This window comes from Taeniopygia guttata, chromosome 12 (genome assembly GCF_048771995.1).
Source record: "Taeniopygia guttata chromosome 12, bTaeGut7.mat, whole genome shotgun sequence".
NCBI classification, from domain to species: Eukaryota; Metazoa; Chordata; class Aves; order Passeriformes; family Estrildidae; genus Taeniopygia; species Taeniopygia guttata.
Window position 1 is genome coordinate 14823124 of NC_133037.1, and position 19554 is coordinate 14842677.

The 19554-nt window shown below is 43.9% G+C and overlaps 1 protein-coding gene across 4 annotated transcripts in view; it reads left to right on the forward strand.

Annotated features, from left to right (window-relative positions):
• STAB1 (stabilin 1) overlaps nt 1-19554 on the forward strand; it is a 52685-nt gene that overhangs the window by 8782 nt on the left and 24349 nt on the right. For all 4 annotated transcript variants that reach the window (XR_012057894.1, XM_072934724.1, XM_072934725.1 and 1 more), the window contains exons 5-27: nt 720-805; nt 1831-1900; nt 2665-2760; nt 3196-3312; nt 4054-4250; nt 4440-4573; nt 6245-6372; nt 6584-6675; nt 7653-7775; nt 9209-9355; nt 9939-10001; nt 10586-10699; nt 11094-11147; nt 11949-12029; nt 12294-12452; nt 13339-13401; nt 14701-14802; nt 15732-15818; nt 16136-16247; nt 16745-16928; nt 17120-17213; nt 18104-18262; nt 19123-19218. Coding sequence is in view for 3 of the 4 variants with exons in the window: in XM_072934724.1 (XP_072790825.1) it covers nt 720-805; nt 1831-1900; nt 2665-2760; nt 3196-3312; nt 4054-4250; nt 4440-4573; nt 6245-6372; nt 6584-6675; nt 7653-7775; nt 9209-9355; nt 9939-10001; nt 10586-10699; nt 11094-11147; nt 11949-12029; nt 12294-12452; nt 13339-13401; nt 14701-14802; nt 15732-15818; nt 16136-16247; nt 16745-16928; nt 17120-17213; nt 18104-18262; nt 19123-19218 (2558 nt within the window). In the remaining variant the exon portion in view is untranslated. The remainder of the gene's footprint in view (nt 1-719; nt 806-1830; nt 1901-2664; nt 2761-3195; nt 3313-4053; nt 4251-4439; nt 4574-6244; nt 6373-6583; nt 6676-7652; nt 7776-9208; nt 9356-9938; nt 10002-10585; nt 10700-11093; nt 11148-11948; nt 12030-12293; nt 12453-13338; nt 13402-14700; nt 14803-15731; nt 15819-16135; nt 16248-16744; nt 16929-17119; nt 17214-18103; nt 18263-19122; nt 19219-19554) is intronic.

Consider the following 19554-nt stretch of genomic DNA (forward strand, 5'->3'; position numbering starts at 1 on the left):
CTATAGTCTGGAGTTAGTCAACTGTTCAGCCACAGAAAATATTTAGCAATTCCAACTCAAGGTGAAAATAACCATACTAGAACTCCCACTCAGATTTATGCCAAGTAATGAGAATTTGTTTTATCTTGCCTCAAAAATTCAAAAGCAAGACCTACTAAGCTGAACATTTCTCACATGTTTAACTGACAAAATATGGAAAGATCCCCTCCAGTAATATAGAAAATGGGAGACTGAGTGCTTGAGCCTGTTCTCATATTAGCTTTGAATAAGCAACTAGCTTCATCAGAGAAATCACAGATTTCAGAATTATCAGAAATAGTCCTCAGAATTTGGAGGTACCCCACTCTAAAGATGTGGGAACCTTGTTTTCTGGGCACACTTTCAGCTCTCCTTGCAGTCAAGGAGAGCTGAAAATGCTCAGTGTCTTTGCAAAGCAGGTTCCTGTCTGTTCCTAGTTCCAGAACTGCCCTCACCTCTCAGTGCTGCTGGCAGCAGTGGTCTAACCCCAAAAAATGTTTCAGTGCCTTTGTTGAAATTTAGTTATGGCTTGTTGGGATTTTTCCTCAGACCTTTCACCTCTGGGCCAGTGTTAGGTATGCTGGATAATTTACTCGTGAATTGGCTTTTGTTGTGTACAGCTGGAATACCTGGGGCAGGAGGAGATGGAAAGGTGCTGGTTGTTCAATTTAATCTCATCTGTCCTTTCTCTTACTTGCTAGAGTGCCCAGGTGGCTCTGAAAATCCCTGCAATGGCCATGGGACATGTTTGGATGGTATACAGCAAAATGGGACCTGCATCTGCAAGGTGAGTGCATGATTTACTCTGAGGGTGATGTGCTTTGTCAGAGGGAGTTGTTTGTCTGGTGTCTGTGCAGGTGCTCCGGGTGGAGGCTGCTCTTCTGCCTGGAAGGCCATTTGCAGCTCCTTTCATCCCAGCATCAGTGTCTGTGGTTTTCCTGCAGCATTGCTGTTGTCAGCAATCGCACTAAAACACTGTTGGTGATGGTGTGCAGTTGGGTGAAGTAAGGAGAGAATTGCATTAATTTTACCCCTGATCAGTTGAAATAATTGTGTCTGTGTGGCTGCAAGAAGCCCTGAGACACTTTGCTACTAATGAGCTATACTCAGGTAGGCAGAGGCTCCCTCTCTCAGGAAAAACAGGAGGGATGAGAAAGAAAATTTAGGACAGATAGTTTTTATTTTTTCTTTCCTACTCCAGACTTAGTACAGCCACACCATAAACAATTGCATTGCATTTAATTTAATTGAATTGAATTGTGTTTCTAAAATGTATAGGGTAGTGAATCAGTGTTAGACTTGAAACTTTCCCTGATGAACTGTATATTTTTACAGCATGCTTAATTAACAGCTCAAATTCTACCTTTTGGACTCATCTTTGAGGAAAGTTGATTTTGGATTTAACTCAAAGACACCTTATGTCAACTGAAATGTATGCTGAAGGTCCCTGAGCCCTGTAAAATCAATGTAAAAAGTCCTACTGGTATTAATGAATTCCAGATCCCTTTTTCAGAGAGATACCAGGAGCCAGGTGGAACGTTCCTGTCTGTCTCTAATAAGGACATTATTTCCTCAGTGCCCAGCAGACTTTCCTGGCATTTGCATGCCCTCTGTGTGTCAGCTTACACTGGGATCTCCTTTGCCACAGGGGCTGGTTAGTACTGGAGCAATGAACAGATCAGTTTTCTTCACTATGTTGCCTCAGATACCACAGAAAATCAAAAATGGGGAGAGACTTTAAACTATAATGATGTGTGAAACAACAGAGTGATATAGGAAAATAATATTTGGCACATTTTGGGGCCCTTCTAGGAACAATACAGTGGGTATGCCTGCCAGAACTGCCGGGATGAAAATCGTTTTGGCCCAGACTGTCAGTCAGGTAAGAACACATGATTCAAGGGAAACCTCCACAAAAATAACTGAAAACAAGGAAGGAGGAGGAAGAGGTTGAGTGAGGAAGGTGCTGGAGAGGGGGAAAGTGGCAGAGAGCTGGCAGTGTTCAGTAGCAAGTGTCTGGGCATTTTGTCTTTGTGCCCTTCTGCAGTGTTAAGTAAAGGATTTTCAGCTTCTCACTCAAACAGTCCATTTTTCCTACTATAAATCTGTCTCTTCCCCACCCCTCACCCAGGCTATCCCACTTTCCTCTCTCTTTCTAGCCAGGCCATTACCTACATCCCTGAAACAACCATGCTCATTTCCCAACTGTTTTTCATACTCCTATAACAGCTCCACTTGTCTCCCAGCTTCTTCCTTGCTGCCCTATATAAAAAAATGATTACATGCTGTGCTGTCTCTCATGTATGGCATTTGGGGAAGTGAATTATGGGCCGTGCAGCCTGGCTGTTACAGGAACCCTTTTTGTCTAGCTCCTGCTTCCACACAGGCGAGATAGGTATGATCAACTGAAAAACTGGTCTAGGTCTTGCATTCAGGGCTGCTCTCATCTTGTCTTCTTGAGCCCAGGACAAGTAATTTACCCTCTCAAAGCTCTGACTGCCATGGCCATATTTTAAAAGGAGCTAGTTGATTACTGGTGGGAAATCAGGATGCCAAGTGCCAGGGCAGCTGGCCAGTGTGTTCCTGGAGCCCTGTGCATTGCCTGGCAGCTGAAGGGCTGAAGCTTTGTCTGGACTTCCCTTGCAGAGTGTGACTGTGTGCATGGGGAATGCAACAGCGGCGTCGCTGGGAAGGGGAGCTGCACATGCTATGGAGGCTACACAGGCCCCAGGTGTGACCAAGGTAAACACACTGGTAGCTGCAGAGGGGCTGGGAGAGCAGTCCTATGATATGGGCTTCGGTGTCCCTAAAGGGGCAGGGAGGCACTGAATAGGTTGGGAATGTAGAGGAAAGATGATTTGAGCATTAGAGATCGAGATAGAGGGAAGAGCTGGGATCTATTCCCCACTTTGTGGCAGGGGTTAAGATGAAACATCTCTATATGCCTCTGTTCTTTCTCTGGACACCAGCTAGATCTCTTCTCTCAACCTTGGGGAACCTAGGCTGCCTAGGAACTTAGAGCTGCCTGCACTGCTCGTATCCTCTGGCTTTTGAGCCACTTTGGGGTCCTCGTAAACCACATCTGCCTTTATTTCCAGATATTCTGTAAGGTGAATTATATCTTCTACCAGTGCCCTACATGCTCAAAGGGAAACTCTCTTTGCTGTGTGACTGCAGAGCTCCCCCTTTGCAAAGGTGTGACGTGCGAGGCCAACAGCGAGTGTGTGGTGAGGGATGGGACAGCCCTGTGTGACTGCAAGCTGGGCTACAGAAAACAGGGCAGCACTTGCCAAGGTGAGAAATTTCTCTGTGACCCTAAATGGTCCTGTTTGGAAAAAATCCTATCACACTGGTATCTGCAGAGGAGTTTGATTACTGTGAACACAATGCCTACTTCACTGCAGAAGTTTAAAACCCATTTTTTTTAGGAATACCCATAAGATTAAGGTCTAAGCTTTTGGCTCTCCTTTCTCTTGGTCATAAAAGCAAGAAGTAAATTAAAGTTGCAAGTTCCATCCAGCACTCACTTATAATTATGCACTAAATAGTGACAGAAGGATGTTAGTGAGTCTGAACCAGTTAAAATAATAAGGTGTGGAGTCCAAGGAGTTCTTCACTGATTTAAATTTAAGTTTTTGAATTGGTTTCCTTAAAAGAACATTGATAAGATGCATATGATGAGCTAGCTATGGATAGATGTTTTCAGTGGCTCTTTACAGGTTTTGCTGACCAAACTGCAGTTTCATGTATCCTCAGATATGATGCAAATTCAGAATCAATCCAAGCATCCTCTGTCACTCACACTTCTGTTACTGAAGTAACATGGAAAATGTGTCATCCAAATTCCTCAGAATAAAAATCCCCAAATGTCTGCTGTCTGGAATGATTTCATTTCCCTGTGAAATTTTAGAAGTTTAACAGTACAAATTCCTTATGCTCCATTCTATCCATTCCTTGCTGTGTGCTGTGCTGCATTAAGTGCTGCTTTGAAAACAGAAGTTTTGTTCTGCTCACCTCTAATCTCTTTAATTGTAGCTCAGGATCCTTGTGCTCCCTCTCCATGCTCCCCCTTTGCTGTATGTAAAGTTCTTGGTTCACGTACATATGAATGTACCTGCAAAGAAGGATTTCAAGGAGATGGAAAGATTTGCCAGCCCATCAACCCTTGTGTTGACAGCAATGGAGGCTGCCCAGAAAACTCTACAATTTGTGTTTACAGAGGTCCAGGAGAGGTAAGGCAGTACCAGCCAAAATTGGGCAGGGGAGAAGATTTTCACATGAACTGATGATTGTGTTGATCAAATCTGCTGTCCTCAACTCAGATTATTGCAAAGGAGAACCAGACAGCTCTTTTGTAGGATAACTCACACAGTAAAAGATGGTGAATGCAGCTCTATGATCACTGTGTTGCCTTCCCTTAGGCAACTTGTGTTTGCAAGTCTGGCATGAGTAGGAGAACTCCTTCATCCGAGTGTTCGGCATATCCCAGCGATTGCCGGCAGTACCTTTGTGACGTGACTGCCACGTGTGAAATTAACTCTCAGGGGACTCCTAGGTAAGCCCATCTGAAAACTGCAAACAAAGAAGCTTATTTTGCAGCTAGAATGGAAACTTGGTTTGGATGAGCTGAATTTTGAAGAAGCAGAGAGTGATCTCAGGAGTATGGGCCAGAGTTGCCCTTTGAGAAGAACCTGTACGTAACAAACCTATTGAAAGTAGAGTTTTACATTAGTCATTGGAAATTATTGCACGTGGGTCACAAAATGCTTTAAATCTGGCAGAGTGGCGGAGTCTTCTTTGATGTGAGCTGGAGGTGTAGCTCCCCAAGCTAGTGGTGGTACAAGTTAAGAATCAATCATTAAAAGGGAGATGTGAGGCTTGTTTGCTCACATTTGTGCATATTTGCTTCTGAGGAATAAGACTTTGTCTCTTCTCCCTGTAAGCAATAAATAAATTAGAATTGCAGAGTGACAGAGAAGGGGTAAGTTGAGTCAAGAAACACCAGATCTCACGTAGTCCTTTGGAGCAAAACACCTACAAGTTTGTAACCCTTAGATGAGAAATATGGCTGGATAGAGGATCATTTTTGCATAATGTCTTCTCAAATACCAAAGAAAGATTCCCTGAAAATTGTATGTGTTTTCAAGAAAAGGTAGAGCTTCTCTGAGACACTGAAGAGAGAAAGGGCAATCCCATCTCCTTGATCCTTCCTTCTCCAATGCTGTTAAAAGTATTAGCATCTACTTGCTCATTGTGTGCTCCAGGCCAAGACTGAAACACAGTGGCTTCCCTTTCTGAAGATCTGCTAGCACAATGCAGAACACAGTGTTCAGTGCAGTCCCTGCCTTACAGATCTGTTTCCCAGCAGCTGGCACTGAGCCCTCTGAGGCTGGAGTGGAGTCAAATTCCTCCCCTGTGTCACATGTCTTTGCATGGCTGAAACAGAAAGAGCAGAGCTGATACTTGGACAAAGCCCAAACGGGAAAAAACATCTTTGGTAGTCTCTGAGTGATGACTACAAACCCGTGTGAACCAGGACAAAGATTTTCACATGTAGATAAGCTTTTCTGCAAAAGTCATTAACCTGTCTGGGCCCCTCAGTGAGTTCCAGATGAATTGTAGCTACCTGGTGTGCTCGGGCTGGCTTCTCACTGCAGCCAAGGGGTCACATAGTTGCTGTTTGATAGATTGTCACTTAGCCTGTGGGGTTTATGCATTACCTCAGATTTTCAGATGCTGAAATTGCTACAACTGACTAAATATCTAATTAGAAAGGTGTCAATAATTATATTGTGGCAATCTGTACTCTGAGCTTTAGAGTAGACAATCCTTATGTTGTTTGTATCTGAGAAAGTTACATCTCCATTCTCTTTGGGTAGATACAAATTGGCTCTCCTGGCAGAAATGTGCATCTTTTTTCCTGTCACTCAGTTCAGGCAGAAGTTACTCAGCCCTTACCTGCATCCCTGGAAGAGTTCAAGGCCAGGCTGGGTGGGGTCCTGAGCAACCTGGTCTAGTGGAAGGTGTCCCTGCCCATGGCAGGGGAGGTTTGAATTAAGTGATCTTTAAGGCTCCTTCCAACCCAAACCATTCTATGATTCTAAGATCTTAGAGCTGGGACTGGTCTTCCAAGTGTAGATACTGTCATGTTGTTCTACTTGGCAATTTCTGAAGGTATTGCAAACTGGTTTACAATGGTTTGTTATGTTTCATCCTTGCTTCATAGCTGTGTGTGTAAAGAAGGGGAGATTGGAGATGGGAGAAGTTGCTATAAAGATCTCTTGGGTGAGATAAATCAGCATAATTTGCGAGGAAGATTTATAAGGAAGTTAAACGTCGCCAAGAAAATGTTTGGTAAATGCTTTTTTATTTTGTTTGGGGGATGGAGTAAGCTGGGGACAGGGTAGCAGTGCCAAACTTCCTCTGCTTCCTTGTAAGCAAATACTTGTTGCTTGCACCAGGCTGATACTGTGTAGATTGAATTGTGCTGTTAGCAAGAGTAATATTTATTGCTGTGGTTAAACCACCACTGCCTAACTACTTCACACTGCCCTTCTTTTTACAGCTTCTGGGTGCTCAACACTGCTGACTAAATATGGGCCCTTCACAGTCTTTGTACCATCCCTTCTTCCCATTCTTGATAGAATGGAATTCAACGTAAGTTTTCTTGGTTTCAGCAAATTTTTGTCTTGAAGTTCTTTCCTGCTTCAGCTCTGCAGCCTGCAAAAACTGATTGACAAGAGAGGAACTTTGGTGTGCACTGTTTACAAAAATCATCTCTTGGGAATACGTTTCACTGTCTGGTTAAGTTGTAGCCTTATAGAGGATATTACATTTTGCGCATTATTTTTAAAAACTCTATTTCTTTCTTCAATACTGACAGAGTTTGTTTGTTTTTAATGTCAGGAAGTGTAAAACTTTCTGGCCATTATTCTTTCAAAGCTTAATCCTCTTATGTATGACTATAAAACTTTAAGTGGCTTTTTACTACCCGAGGGTGTGATTTTCAAAAGGGGTCAAGTATTAATCAAAGTATTGGAATTTCAAACTATGGTCAAAAATAATAACTTCTGAATCCATAGAAAATATATCAGGAGAGACCCTCAAGTTACTTAATCGACCTGCTCCCCCAAGGATCAGTTTCACCTAAATCAATATTGATAGAAGATTGTTCTAAAAAACAGCAATGATGGTAAGCCCAGAGAAGAAAGGAAGAAACTAAATGTAATTTCAGTGGATTAGACCCCCTGCATGGTCCAGCCAGCATAGGCAAAGATTGCACTTGGGGAGCTTCAGCAAATTTTACAATCTGGAGCATGCAAGGATAATTTTTAATTTGTCCAAGTCCAATAGGTTTCTGTCCAGGGGATTCCTCTAAAGTCACCTGCAGGTTAATCAGTCTCCCTCTTGGATGTGTACACAAACAGAAGAGTTTTGCCAGAGTGCTACTCCAGTGAATTGAAACTAAGAGGAAAGCTCAGTCTTGTATGCTAAGAATTTCTCTGTGTGTTAGCTGGGAGAAAGGTGCTGTTGTGGTATATGAAGTTTTTAAAAGAATATGTCATTTTTCTTTTTTTTTTTTTTTTTTTTTTTTTTTTTTTTTTTTTTTTTTTTGTGGGCTTTCCTCCCCAAAGGACACAACTGCTGAGCAGTTGTGCAGAATGCACGTTGTTCCTGGTCTGCACTTGATAGAAGACATGATAAAAGCCAAGACTATGTGGACCTTGTCAGGACATCAGCTGACATTCACTAGCCAGGTAAGGGATCTCCTGAAGGCCTGGGGCACTGTTTTCACATACGACAGGCTGGAGCTTGAGCATGGTTTCCTTGATGGGCTTTCTTCACCAGAAAATCTTTTTCTGTGATCAAAACAAGATGCTCCTTTGTGTAGTCTAAAGCAAAGTGATTTAAGACCAGATGCCCCAAGCAACCACATCTCCTGTCTCACAGACAACCAAGAATCTGACATGTGAATGGTCTTTCCAAATGCTTTCTATATGCCCAGTGTTCTGGAGAAGAGATCTTTTCCCTATATTATCAGTACCTATAATATCCATGTGGCTGACATGGAAGAGGAAACAAAGTCTCCCTTCAGACTGAATGCTTCCTTGGAGTTTGTGTGCTTGGGCACAGCCACATGCTGAATATTTCCTCTTCTAGTTTCTCTTTTCCTCTCTATTATATTTTCCTTAGTCCTCCTAGCAAAGAAGTTTTCATTGTTGTGTTCTGACCTGGAAGACTTTTTTTATCTTTTCCAATTGACCCACATTTTCCAGTATCCACTGCTCTCTCTCCATCCTGGACCTTTCCTGCATGCAAGCCCACAGGTGGCCAAGGGGGAGAGCCCTGTGTTTCCTCTCTGAGGATCCAGCCTTGGCCTTGAGGTCTAGGTCGTAATACATCAAAAGGACAAAGCACTATTGGGAGCAGGGGAATCCGAACTGAGTGTGTCAATGCTCCTTTTAAAATTCTTTCCTGTTTGTTTACTTAGGAGCTTTTTGATCTGGGAAGTCTACACTCCCCTTCCTTTGTTTCAGACTGAGTCCTTGGTGATGTGAAGTTTAGGGCAGGGAGGAGCAATTCAAAATGCACATGGTCAAATGAAGAGCACGGAAAGCTGTGCTTCCCTGGACTTCAATCACAGCTGCAGCACCAAGGCTTGGGTGCTTACTTTGTAGGTTAAGCTTGGGACACCCTCACACACTAGGCTGTATGGATCCATACAAAGTGGAAGGACCAGACACTGCCTTGTAATTCAGTGAGCCTGACTGCTCTGGTTTGTTATGAGGACTCCTTGTAGGCACAATGAGTCAATAAAAGCTGCAGTCAAAGCTGTAGTTCCAGGATTGCCTCCAAATCAGCTCTGTAGTGGTCAGGGCATCCTTTGGCGACAGAGAGCTGTGAATCAAGCATTGCTCACACTCAATTCTGGAGCAGGGTGTCCCAGATGAGGTCTTCTTTTTTCTGTATTTTAAGACTTTGAAGTACCACTCAGGATCAAAATATCATCCAAATTCAAGTAGGGTGGGGTGCTTGTCTTACACACAGGCATCCCTTACATTTACTTTTTCAATAGTAACTCCGGCTGTGCCTTTCCCTTGCTGACCCGTAAGGACTGATTTACAGTTGTATCATGGTACCACAGATGTACCACAAGGAAATAATTAATTAATTTTTTATTATTACCCAGGCATACATCAAATCTTTCCGGTATCAAGACCTGCCAGGGGAGCTGTACAACATCTTGCAATCAAACCTCCCAGCAGCCAATGGCATCATACATATTGTCAACAGCCTCAGGAAAAAAACCAGCACTGACAACCTCAGAAACCCACAGGTACAGAAGCATTAATATTTCTTCTCTTTTATGGGGCAGCAGAATGAATACTTTTACAAAGCAATATTCATCATTAATCTTCCAAATCAGTGAGGCTTTTTTTAAAGGGAAAAGGCTATTTATTTTGTTTTCAGTTCTGATTAGGCCAGTTATGTATTATTAAAATACCTTTAAAAGTAGCTAATAGTAGTGCATAAACCAGATAAAAATCTTGCAATGATGCTTTTACAGTGCTTGGATGAGAAGAGAATTCTACTCTCATGAATAAAATCATAGCAAATGAGCTCTTCTTCTGCTGTATCTTACAGAATATATATCTTACAGGACTAGAATTGAAAAGCACTTTTCACATAAAAATCAAATTAAGATTTTCTTTAATTGGTCTGTAGTGCATTTTGAAATTATAATCAAAAAGTTGTCTGTGTGTTAAATGAGAACAAATAATCACTAGACTGTGCTCATCTCTTGAGGATGACGGTCTCCTGTAGATCTGTACATGCAAACCACAAGCTTGGCATTTCAGTATGTGCTGAGACCTGGCTTCAGACCCAGCCATGTTTTTCCTCCTTGTATCTTCTTGCAGAAAACCATTGGTGAGATCCTTGCCTCAATGGAGATTTTCAGTAGATTTGAAACTATACTGGAGGTAAGCAATTTTGTGTCTGCCCGGGAAGCTGTGGTATTGCTGCTGTACAAAGCCTGCTGCTGATTTAGGGGGAAATTTAAATACATCTCAGTGGTTTGGATTTCTTTCTGGCTGTTTTATTCTGTGCCATTTTTGGTTTTTATTTTCTTATTTTACCTAAGCAAATGTAATGGAAAAGATTGGAGTTTTCACATCTATAGGGGATCTGGCACAAGCAGCAAGGGTACATGCCTCTTTTCCATCTTCCCCTTGTTCCTGCAGAGTTGTTCTCCAAAGCATGTTTAGTTCTTGACCACAGTTGAGTCTCTGTGTGTTTAAAGCATGCAGGGAGCATTAGCCTGGGACTCTCTCGTTCACATTTGCTGCATTCCCACCAGTGGCTTCTTGTCCCAGCTATGGTTTTGTGGCACTTACACTTCTGTTACATCACACACCTGTCCCTGGTGTACAGTTGCCTCTTGCACATTTTGCTTTACAACAGCTCTGCCTTTAGTGAGTTGTTTAGTATTTCCTCTCAATTCCTGCTGGACCCCCCTCTTTAACCCATGTTAGATTCATGATTAAATCTTCTGTTGTTTTTGCAGAACTGTGGCCTGCCTGCAATACTGGATGGACCAGGCCCCTTCACTGTGTTTGTACCCAGCAATGATGGTGTGGATAGGCTGAGAGATGGAAGGCTCATTTATCTTTTCACAGAGGTGGGAGCCCATAGTACTGTAAGACATCCTGTGCTGGCTGAGTTACACTGGGTTGTGCTGGAATGACTTTGTGCAATGGATCTGGCCGTTGCTGAAAGCTGTTCTTCCTGGGGGTGGTTAAACCATGTCCTTGTTTCTGTAAGGCTGAGAGAAGTGGATGCTGATGGAACTTGCAGTGAGAAATATGGTCAGTCAGATTGCTTAAATCTGATGTTTGAGTTTCATTCCTCACTCCAGTTTTGGGCAGGGGAAAATGAAGGGACTTATCCACCAAGTGAATTCACTGCTATAGGCATTGGCATTGTCAATCTCTGGTTAGAAGAAAATGCAGCTGCCTCCTCTAACTCCTGAGCATTGAAGGATATCTAATTCTAATGTTCTCTTCTTTCCTTAGGGCATAAATAAGCTTCAAGAACTGGTGAAACATCACATCTACACTTCAGCAGCGGTAAGGCAGGCAGCTCTAACCCCAGACCTCCCTCAGACCAACATCTTTTGTCTGGCATAGAGGTCACAGTGTTGATGACTTCAGCTGCCGCTTCTTGGACTTCCCTGGAGGAGCGGAAATGTAACTCAAAATCTGATGGGGCAAAATGTTTGTCCTGAAAGGAGTTGCCAAAAGGGACAGCTGTGGTCTCTCTCCATCATGAAACTCTGAGTTTTCTGGAGTGTTGGTGCTCCCTAGTTGGATGGCCTTTACAGTGAAAATATTGTCCAGTGGAGCTTGCTACAGGACACAAAAATAACAATTATCCTGGTTCTCAGAATTCTCTACTCAAATCATTACATTTCTGAGTACAGAAGCTGCAGTTTACAGGGTTTTTTTTGCCTTTAAGCTTATTTTTTCAATCAAAATATGTTCTCTATTATGCTTCTGGCTGAACTCTCATTGTTTATTGAATATGTCCTAGAAAAAAACATTATTAGTCTGACCTTACTTGCAGCTGTATTAGTAAGAGACACTGTTAGTGAGACTTGATTTCAGCTGTGCTGGACAGTTACCTAAACAAGGGATGAAAACCAAGGCAGCTGCCACCAGCACTGCAGTGTTTGTGGTTCTGCAAACAATTCACACCAAGTCCTGCATTGCCCTCTCACCCATTTCTTGTTTTTAAGGTATTTCATGAAATGTATATGTTAAGTCCCCTTGAGAAGTTTTTCAAGTGGCAGGAATCATGGAAGAATTCTGTAAGCTACACTGAAATGACCCTGCTTTTTCATGGTACCACCCCCTTATGTTTTATTTCAGGTGACTGTAGAGCAACTGATAATGATGCCACACATTGTTACAATGGCTAACCAGATACTTACCATCAACATTAGTGCAGATGTAAGTGTGAATCAAAACCCTTTGGGGCAATCCCTTCTGTGCCAGGAGAAAGTCTGCATGTGGTTCTGAACAACATGGTTTTAGCCAATCTCTACTTCCTCTTCTGCTTAAAAAACTAGACTTAAATAAGATCATTGAATTAGTTTGCTTTTTATCCAATCTGTGACTCCACTAAGAGGCTTGATGCTGTGAACCATCTGTTTCCCACATTGGCTTTATGTACTTGATCCTATGTAATGGGCTAAAATTGTGTTTCTGCATCAGGGAAGAATTCTGATGGATGAATCAGGGATCCCCTTAAAAATGCGAGACATTGTGGCTTCAAATGGTATAATTCATGCTTTGGATGGCATCTTCATCCCTCCTTCAATCGTTCCCATTTTGCCTCACAGATGCAATGAAGAGCAACATAAGATTGTGATGGTAAGTTATCTTCTCCCATTCTCATGCTCAAGCACAGCTGGTGCTTGCTATGCACACTCACACTCACCTGAAGGGCCAAAAGCAGGCTGTGTAAACTGCATTTGGGAAAGGTGGTCTGTCTGAGAGTTCCCCTGGAATGAACTTTGACAGCGCTGTCAGCATTTTTTTCTGCTTGCACTTGGCACTGCTTTCCTGCTAATTGGCAAATGTTCCTCGTAGGTTCTTTCCATGCACCCATCCTACCTTTGATTCCAAAGTACATTTGCATTTTCCTTTATATGTTCTTCTTCCCCTAGAGTTGCTAACTCAGCTGACAGTGCTTTATTCCCACCTCTGCCAGCACTGGTGTCCTGTAGCCTGGACAGGAAGCAGGCATTCAGTAGCAGGACCTACAAATGCTGTGCAGTATTCTCACATGAACTGTTTCATACACCTTATTTGAGATTCCTGCTCCCCAGTTGATCACCGATAGGTTACTGAGGAAAGAAGAATAGGCTCTGAATAGCAAGAGGTTTGGAGAAACACAGTGAATCCCAAGGGGCCAGAGTGTCCACATAACTTGCTGATTCAGTGAGCTTTGCTGCTTGGATGCCCAAAGTGTTTTCAAGCCTAGCAGGAGGTCTAGTGGCAGAGAAACTCAGAGAGTGCAGACACCCCAGCTTCAGGGAGGTGCAAACATCTCCTTGAGATGCATGAGAAATTTCATTTAAGTGATAAACTTGGCTCATTTCAGAGTGTGGAAACTAATAGCAGTTAAATATTTCAGATACATGTTGTGTAAGGTTTTGGATATATGTACTGGGAGATATATGTACTGTAGCATTCTTGGCATGGGGAAGGGGCTCCTTTAACAAGATTATATTTTTGCCTCTTCTTTTCTTTACAGGGCTCTTGTGTGGATTGTGAGGCCCTCAACAACAGCATTTGCCCACCTGGCAGCAAGGAAATGGTAAATATTTGTAGTTATTTCTGTAATTTCTTTGCATAATGACAAACAGGCACGCTGACAGTTTCTAACTCAAGCCACTCTCAAATAAATAGGGAGCAGGAAAGGCAGCCAGTAGAGAGGCTTGTTAGAGGGTATGTATCCAAGCTTTGTGGTCCCAGTCTGTTGCCCACTAACTACTCTGTGCAGTCTCTTATTCTGGAATCTGCTTGCTGAATCCATGTGGAGCACAGTGAGAAATTCTGGTCTAAATGAAATTGTAGATTTGCAGCTTTTAGCACGTCTGCTCTGCCTCAGGCAGACCTTTCCTGCCCACATGCAGGGTTTGCCAGCTCCTTCAGAGTCCCAGAAGCAAACCTGATTCCACAAAAACCATCCAGTACTGCCTCTGCCTATATCACAGCCAGAGAATCACAACAATCTTTCTGCTCTGCAGAGGGTGAGAAATAGTTTGTTCCTGGCCTGTGCTCCCTGTTGATTCAGAGATGAGCAGAGCTAGCTGAAGGTGGAGGAAGGAGGAGTGCTGCTGTTTCAGTTATCCCATGCTGAGGTTAGCAGAACAGCAAGTTCCAGGAAATTGCAATGTGAAGGCCAGATCCAAGATGTTGTTTGTGAAAGCCAGAGAGGTGCTCACCACCCTTAAACTCTTGGGTCCTCTGAGAGGTCTGACTTTCAGAAAAACTTGCTAATGCTGTCTCAGCATGGATGTCTGAAGTAGAGATCTGCAAAATCACCAGTTGCTCATTTTCCTGCCTGACTGAGGCTGGCAAAGTCAGAATCACCTGGCATGATAACCTGTGTCCAACTCTTAGGTCACTGAGCATTGTTCCAATGTTATTTGCAACCCTTTCTCTTATGTCTTCCTCTCTTCATCTCACCTTTGTCTTTTTCCTTCCCTCCCTCCCTCTCTAATTCTCTCCTTACTCCTTCTATTTCCCACTCTCTGTCCCTCCTCCCCTCTCCCATCTCTTTCCTCTTTCTTACCCTCTATTTCTCCTCCCTGCCACCCTTATCTCCCCCTTGTCTCCTCTCCCTCCCTTCCTTCCCCTGTGCTTGCTCTCTCCCTTATCACAGATACTATTATTAGAACTAAAGGGCAGCACCTTGGCTCAGGCTTGGGGACTCTTGGGAGCAGAGGAGGCCACTGTGTGCCTCAGTCCATCCTAGGCCTGCCACAACTGTGTACTGTTCACCTTGGCTCCTTGGTGAATTTCCCAGCTCAGAGATTGGAACAGTTGCTCTCTGCAGCAAAAAGATCCAAGGGGAAGGTTACAGTGCTGATGGCTTGTTTGGTTTGTGCAGGAACCAACACTCTCCCCAAAGGAATGTGTTTACATCCATGATCCACAAGGCTTGAACGTCCTGAAGAAGGGGTGTGCCAGGTACTGCAATCAAACCATCACGGTGAGTGTGATGGAGGAACACATTCCCTCAGGGAGAGCTCAGCTCTGCCCTTCCTCATTCACCAGGAACAGCTCTGACTCTGAGTCGAGGGGGCAGATGGGAGCAAAAGTAAAGCTGTCTCCATCACATAAACGAGCTACCTGCTTTTCCTTTGTCCAGGAGAACACAGGGTACCAACCTACTGCAGATGTTAGAAGGCAGCTCAGTTAAACCTGAGTGCAATAAATAAATAAAATAAGGCATTCATGTTGTGACCTGCCAAGCTGTAGGAAGCCACAATGGTGCAGTGCTAACTGGAGTGTACCAGCTTTAGCATTTCTCCCAAAGGAAGCCGGGCACAGGGAAAGTGCTGTAAGCTGTGAAGTGATTGCATCCTGTTTATGAACCACTGTCAGATGGTTTGGGAAAGTCTCTTCAGTGAATTTATGGACCTCATGTTTGTCTACAGCTCCTGAGCTCTCGCAGTGCCAACTGTATGTAATGATTTGTGGGTGTTTCATTAAATACTGCTGATTGTTTGTATTATCATTGTTCTTCCTTTGGTCAGTCATGACAAGACCTGCAGTCCAGGACTGCTACATCCCTCCACAGGAATGCAGTTCTGGGCAAGGATAAAGTAAAAGTGAGTGGACCAGCACTATTAAAGAATTAAAAGTTCATAAAAAACATGCATCCTGTGTGTCGAAGTCACAGAGAAAGCAGAAAATAATGATTTGTTCTGAGAAGAATTGGCTGGGAGCAGGAAGAGGGTAATTGTTGAAAAATAGTTTAGATGCAGGAGCTCCTAAGAAACACAGATGATAAATACACATTCTCTTTCCCTCCATGACAGAGACAAGGAACAGAATTTGAGAATTATGAGCACAAGAGTACTCCAGGAAATTCTTGTTAAGTCATGTCATTCCTTACCAATTTTGCTTTTTTCTTAGAAACCTGGATGCTGCAAAGGGTTCTTTGGTCCAGACTGCATGCCATGCCCGGGGGGATTTTCCAGTCCATGCTATGGCCGGGGCAATGTAAGTGTGGAGGAACCTTCTGCATTGCAATGAGCAGGTGCATCAGTGTGGTTGGAGAGTGTAGTTTGAGACAAGTACAATTCAGAGTCTGAGCTCCAGGGATAAACCCACAGAGGTGGTTGAGAAGATCCAGGGCACATATTTAGTGAGAATTAGGTCATGGCTGTTGGGCACAGCTCTGGCTGTGTGGGATCTTGTATTACTACCACCACGCTTCAAAGTCCTGTTTGTTACTGTCTCAAAGTATCTTTGATGGATATCAGTGCCTTGGCATTTCTCTGAGTTTCAATCACTTTGGTTTTTTCTTTTCCTTCCAGTGCAGCGATGGCATTCAAGGGAATGGGAACTGTCACTGCTTTGAAGGTTTCAAAGGCACAGCCTGTCACATTTGTGCAAACCCAAACAAGCACGGCGAGAACTGTGATGAAGGTTAGTAACTCTGATGGAGAGCCTAAAGGAGAATTTAGAACAAAGATAATGGTGCAAATTCATGTATATTGGATTCCATTCTGACAAGACCAGCATCATTAATGAAGCGACAAAAATTTCATCATGTGTGTCCCTTCAAACTAAAGTGGAGAAAATATGTTTGATATGACAGTGGTGATGTTTTGGAAACATCAACTTAATTTAGATATCTCCTGTTAGGAAACAAGACAGTTGACAATGACCTTGAGCTTGATAGCCTAAATCTCAGTCAATTCCTACAGCCTGTAGAAAACATGGACCCAGGATGTTGCAAGATCTGTTCCCTGACCAGGCTTGATTTGTGATGGATGTCTCTCAGCAGACATCCCCTCTGTCAAAAAAAACCACCAGAATTATTATTTGGTGTCACAAGAGATTGTGAAGGAAATTTTGAAACCTACAACTGCGGTGGATCCTGGGATTTTGTACTTACTGATCCTACTGCATGTCCTTGACAGATTGTAGCTGTGTCCATGGTGTCTGTGACAACAGGCCTGGCAGTGGGGGAGTGTGTCAGTCCTGGTCCTGCAAGGAAGGCTACACTGGGAAATTCTGTGACAAGACATCCAAGAACTGTGGTCCCAGTGGGCTGTCCCAGTACTGCCACCAGCATGCTGTCTGCAGCCTCAATGACACAGCAAGGTCAGTCTCTGTGGCACCTTCAGGGGCACATTGCCTTTGTACAGGCACATGGCTGCCACCCCTGTGGCTGTGTGTGTCTGTGTACTTGGTGCACAGGATGGTTTCAGTAACTCAGCCAGCCTGCTAGTAATAAATCTTGCTTGCTCGAGGGACTGCTCTACCTGTGTCCCTTTTGTGTTTATACTTTTAAGGTGCATCTGCATGGATGGATACGAAGGGGATGGGTTTTCCTGCCAGCCCATTGACCTGTGCAGTCAGCCAGAACGGGGAGGTTGTTCACAGAACGTAAGTGGGGTCATACTGTGAAGAGTGGAGAGGCAGCTCCTCTCAATCACAACAGGGATCCAGGACTCCTGTGACTGTTACAGATTTTGTGTGATAATTTTTCCTATCTGTCAGATGAGGTGGAATAACACGTGACTTGGCATAGTCATTGTAAAGATGTCGATTATTTGGGTTGGTGCCAAAATGTGACACTCCAAGGATAGTTTGGCTGGTTCACACCGGATAGTTTATCAGCCACACAGATTAGCTGTACAGATAATTTTTGGTTTGCAATGATATTCCCCTCAAGCTCTTCTAACATGTGTTACTATCTCTGTAGCTTAACTGTGAGATCCAACACATATTCCCAGTAACCATCAACACTACATTTGTATCCATGGTTAAAGACTGTGGTGCTTCATGCTTGAAATTACTGCCAAATGATCACATTTCATCACAAATTAGACCCTTCAGTCAGAGGAAGACATTGGGCCATATAAAAGAGAATAGGATGATACTGAGTACTCTCTCTTTTCCTGAGAGAGATCTGCCATCTATAATTGATTCCATCCCAGACATCCAAGCAGAGATTGTGGTCCTCTTCAGGGAATACTTATTTTGTAATGGAAGAGCTTTACACAAAGATAATGAGTGCCCTGCAAGTTCTGAGCCACCTTAGACACAAGTGTCTGCCTCTCTGAAAACACAAAATGTCTCCAGAATCACTTTATTATGAAGTTTTCTTTTACTTTTCTGGATAAGATGCTTCCACCCCCCATCCCCAGTGCTGGAATCAGAGTCGGTCAGTCAGAAATTCTCCACAGTGTGAGGAAGGAGATTTGTTGCTATATTTTCATTGCACTCTCTCCCTTTTGCTGGGTGTAATGCCTTCTCTGTCCCTTCTCTTGAAGGCCCTGTGCACCAGTACAGGCCCTGGCACTGCCACCTGCCAGTGCAATGTGGGCTGGACTGGGGATGGCAAGGCCTGTGTGCCCATAGACAACTGCATGCTGGAGAGCAGAGGGAGCTGCCACCTCAACGCTGATTGCGTGTACGTTGGGCCTGGACAGGTATGAGCAAAGCTAAGCAGTCTGGTGGTAGAACTAACACTCCCTCAGATGCTCTCAGGTGGCCTTGGATTGCCAGAGGTAAAAATTGGGCAGTGGCCAGCAGCCAAGCTTGCTTGTCCACTGCCGGAAACACCAGCTTCAGCTGCAACATCACAGTGTACTTGCATGTGAGGTGCACTGGTGTGTTCAGGGCTGCTGCTCGACGCTGGGACTTGTGCAGCAAAGGGACAGGACTACACTCTGTAATACAGCTTGACCCAAGGCATCAGTTGCTGCATCCCCCTGTCCCCTGACCACAGCATTGAAGAGCATGTGCAGGTGTTCAGACAGTCTGTGGAGGGAGCTGGGCCAAGAGCAATGCATGTTGAGGTAGGAGGAAGCTGCACATGAGCGGAGACTTCTCAGGGTGCTGCTTCTCCCCATTGAGCATGGAGAGCATTGCACAATGTGCTGAAGAAAGGTACAAAAGCTGTAGTAGATTTCAGTGAGGTGAAATGTGTAAGTGCTCTCCTAGGTATCTTGGAAGCAGGAAGCTTTGAAATTAACTCCTCTTTCTGCCATTCACAAAGTCTGTGTCATTCCCTAAAAACTTATAAATAAAGGAGGAAACCATCATCTTCAAGTGACCCCCATAGCCAAGCAATGCAGGGGATCAATGTGCTTGAGTAACCAGGCAACTTGTGCGCTGTGATAGAGGATGATGCTCTGCTAAGGAAAAGCTCCACATTTCTAGGTCTTGAAGGACCAGGAAGAAAACTTGGGAAAATAAATTAAGGATAAGTTCTGCTGCCTTAGACATTTTTTGGATGGTAAATGAGGATGCTCTGGTAAGTCTGTAAAACTGAGATGTCTTTCTGCAGAGCAAGTGTGTCTGCAAGAGGGGTTACGCTGGTGATGGCCACAGCTGTGATGCCATCAACCCGTGCCTCATGGACAATGGTGGCTGCCATGACCTGGTGAGTATTTAAAGAACTGTCCTCAGCTGCCAGCAGGGCAGGGCAGGCTCACCTGCTCGCTGACAGGTTTTGCAGCAGCCATGGCATTGAGAGAATTGCAAAGGTTTATGTTATGTTATCTTACTGGCCTGCACTGATGTGCTACAAAGATGGATCCTCTGATTTTTGTGGGTTCACACAACCAAAGCAATCACCTAGGTTAGCTGCATGATGGGGGACACTCAGTGCCACCGTAAAGGCAGCAAGGGGAAGGTGTTTGTGTTTGCTACTCTAGCCCAGCCTGTAAGGCCAGGATTCAGTTCTGAGAGAGGTGTCACTACATAACCTGTGTTTGCT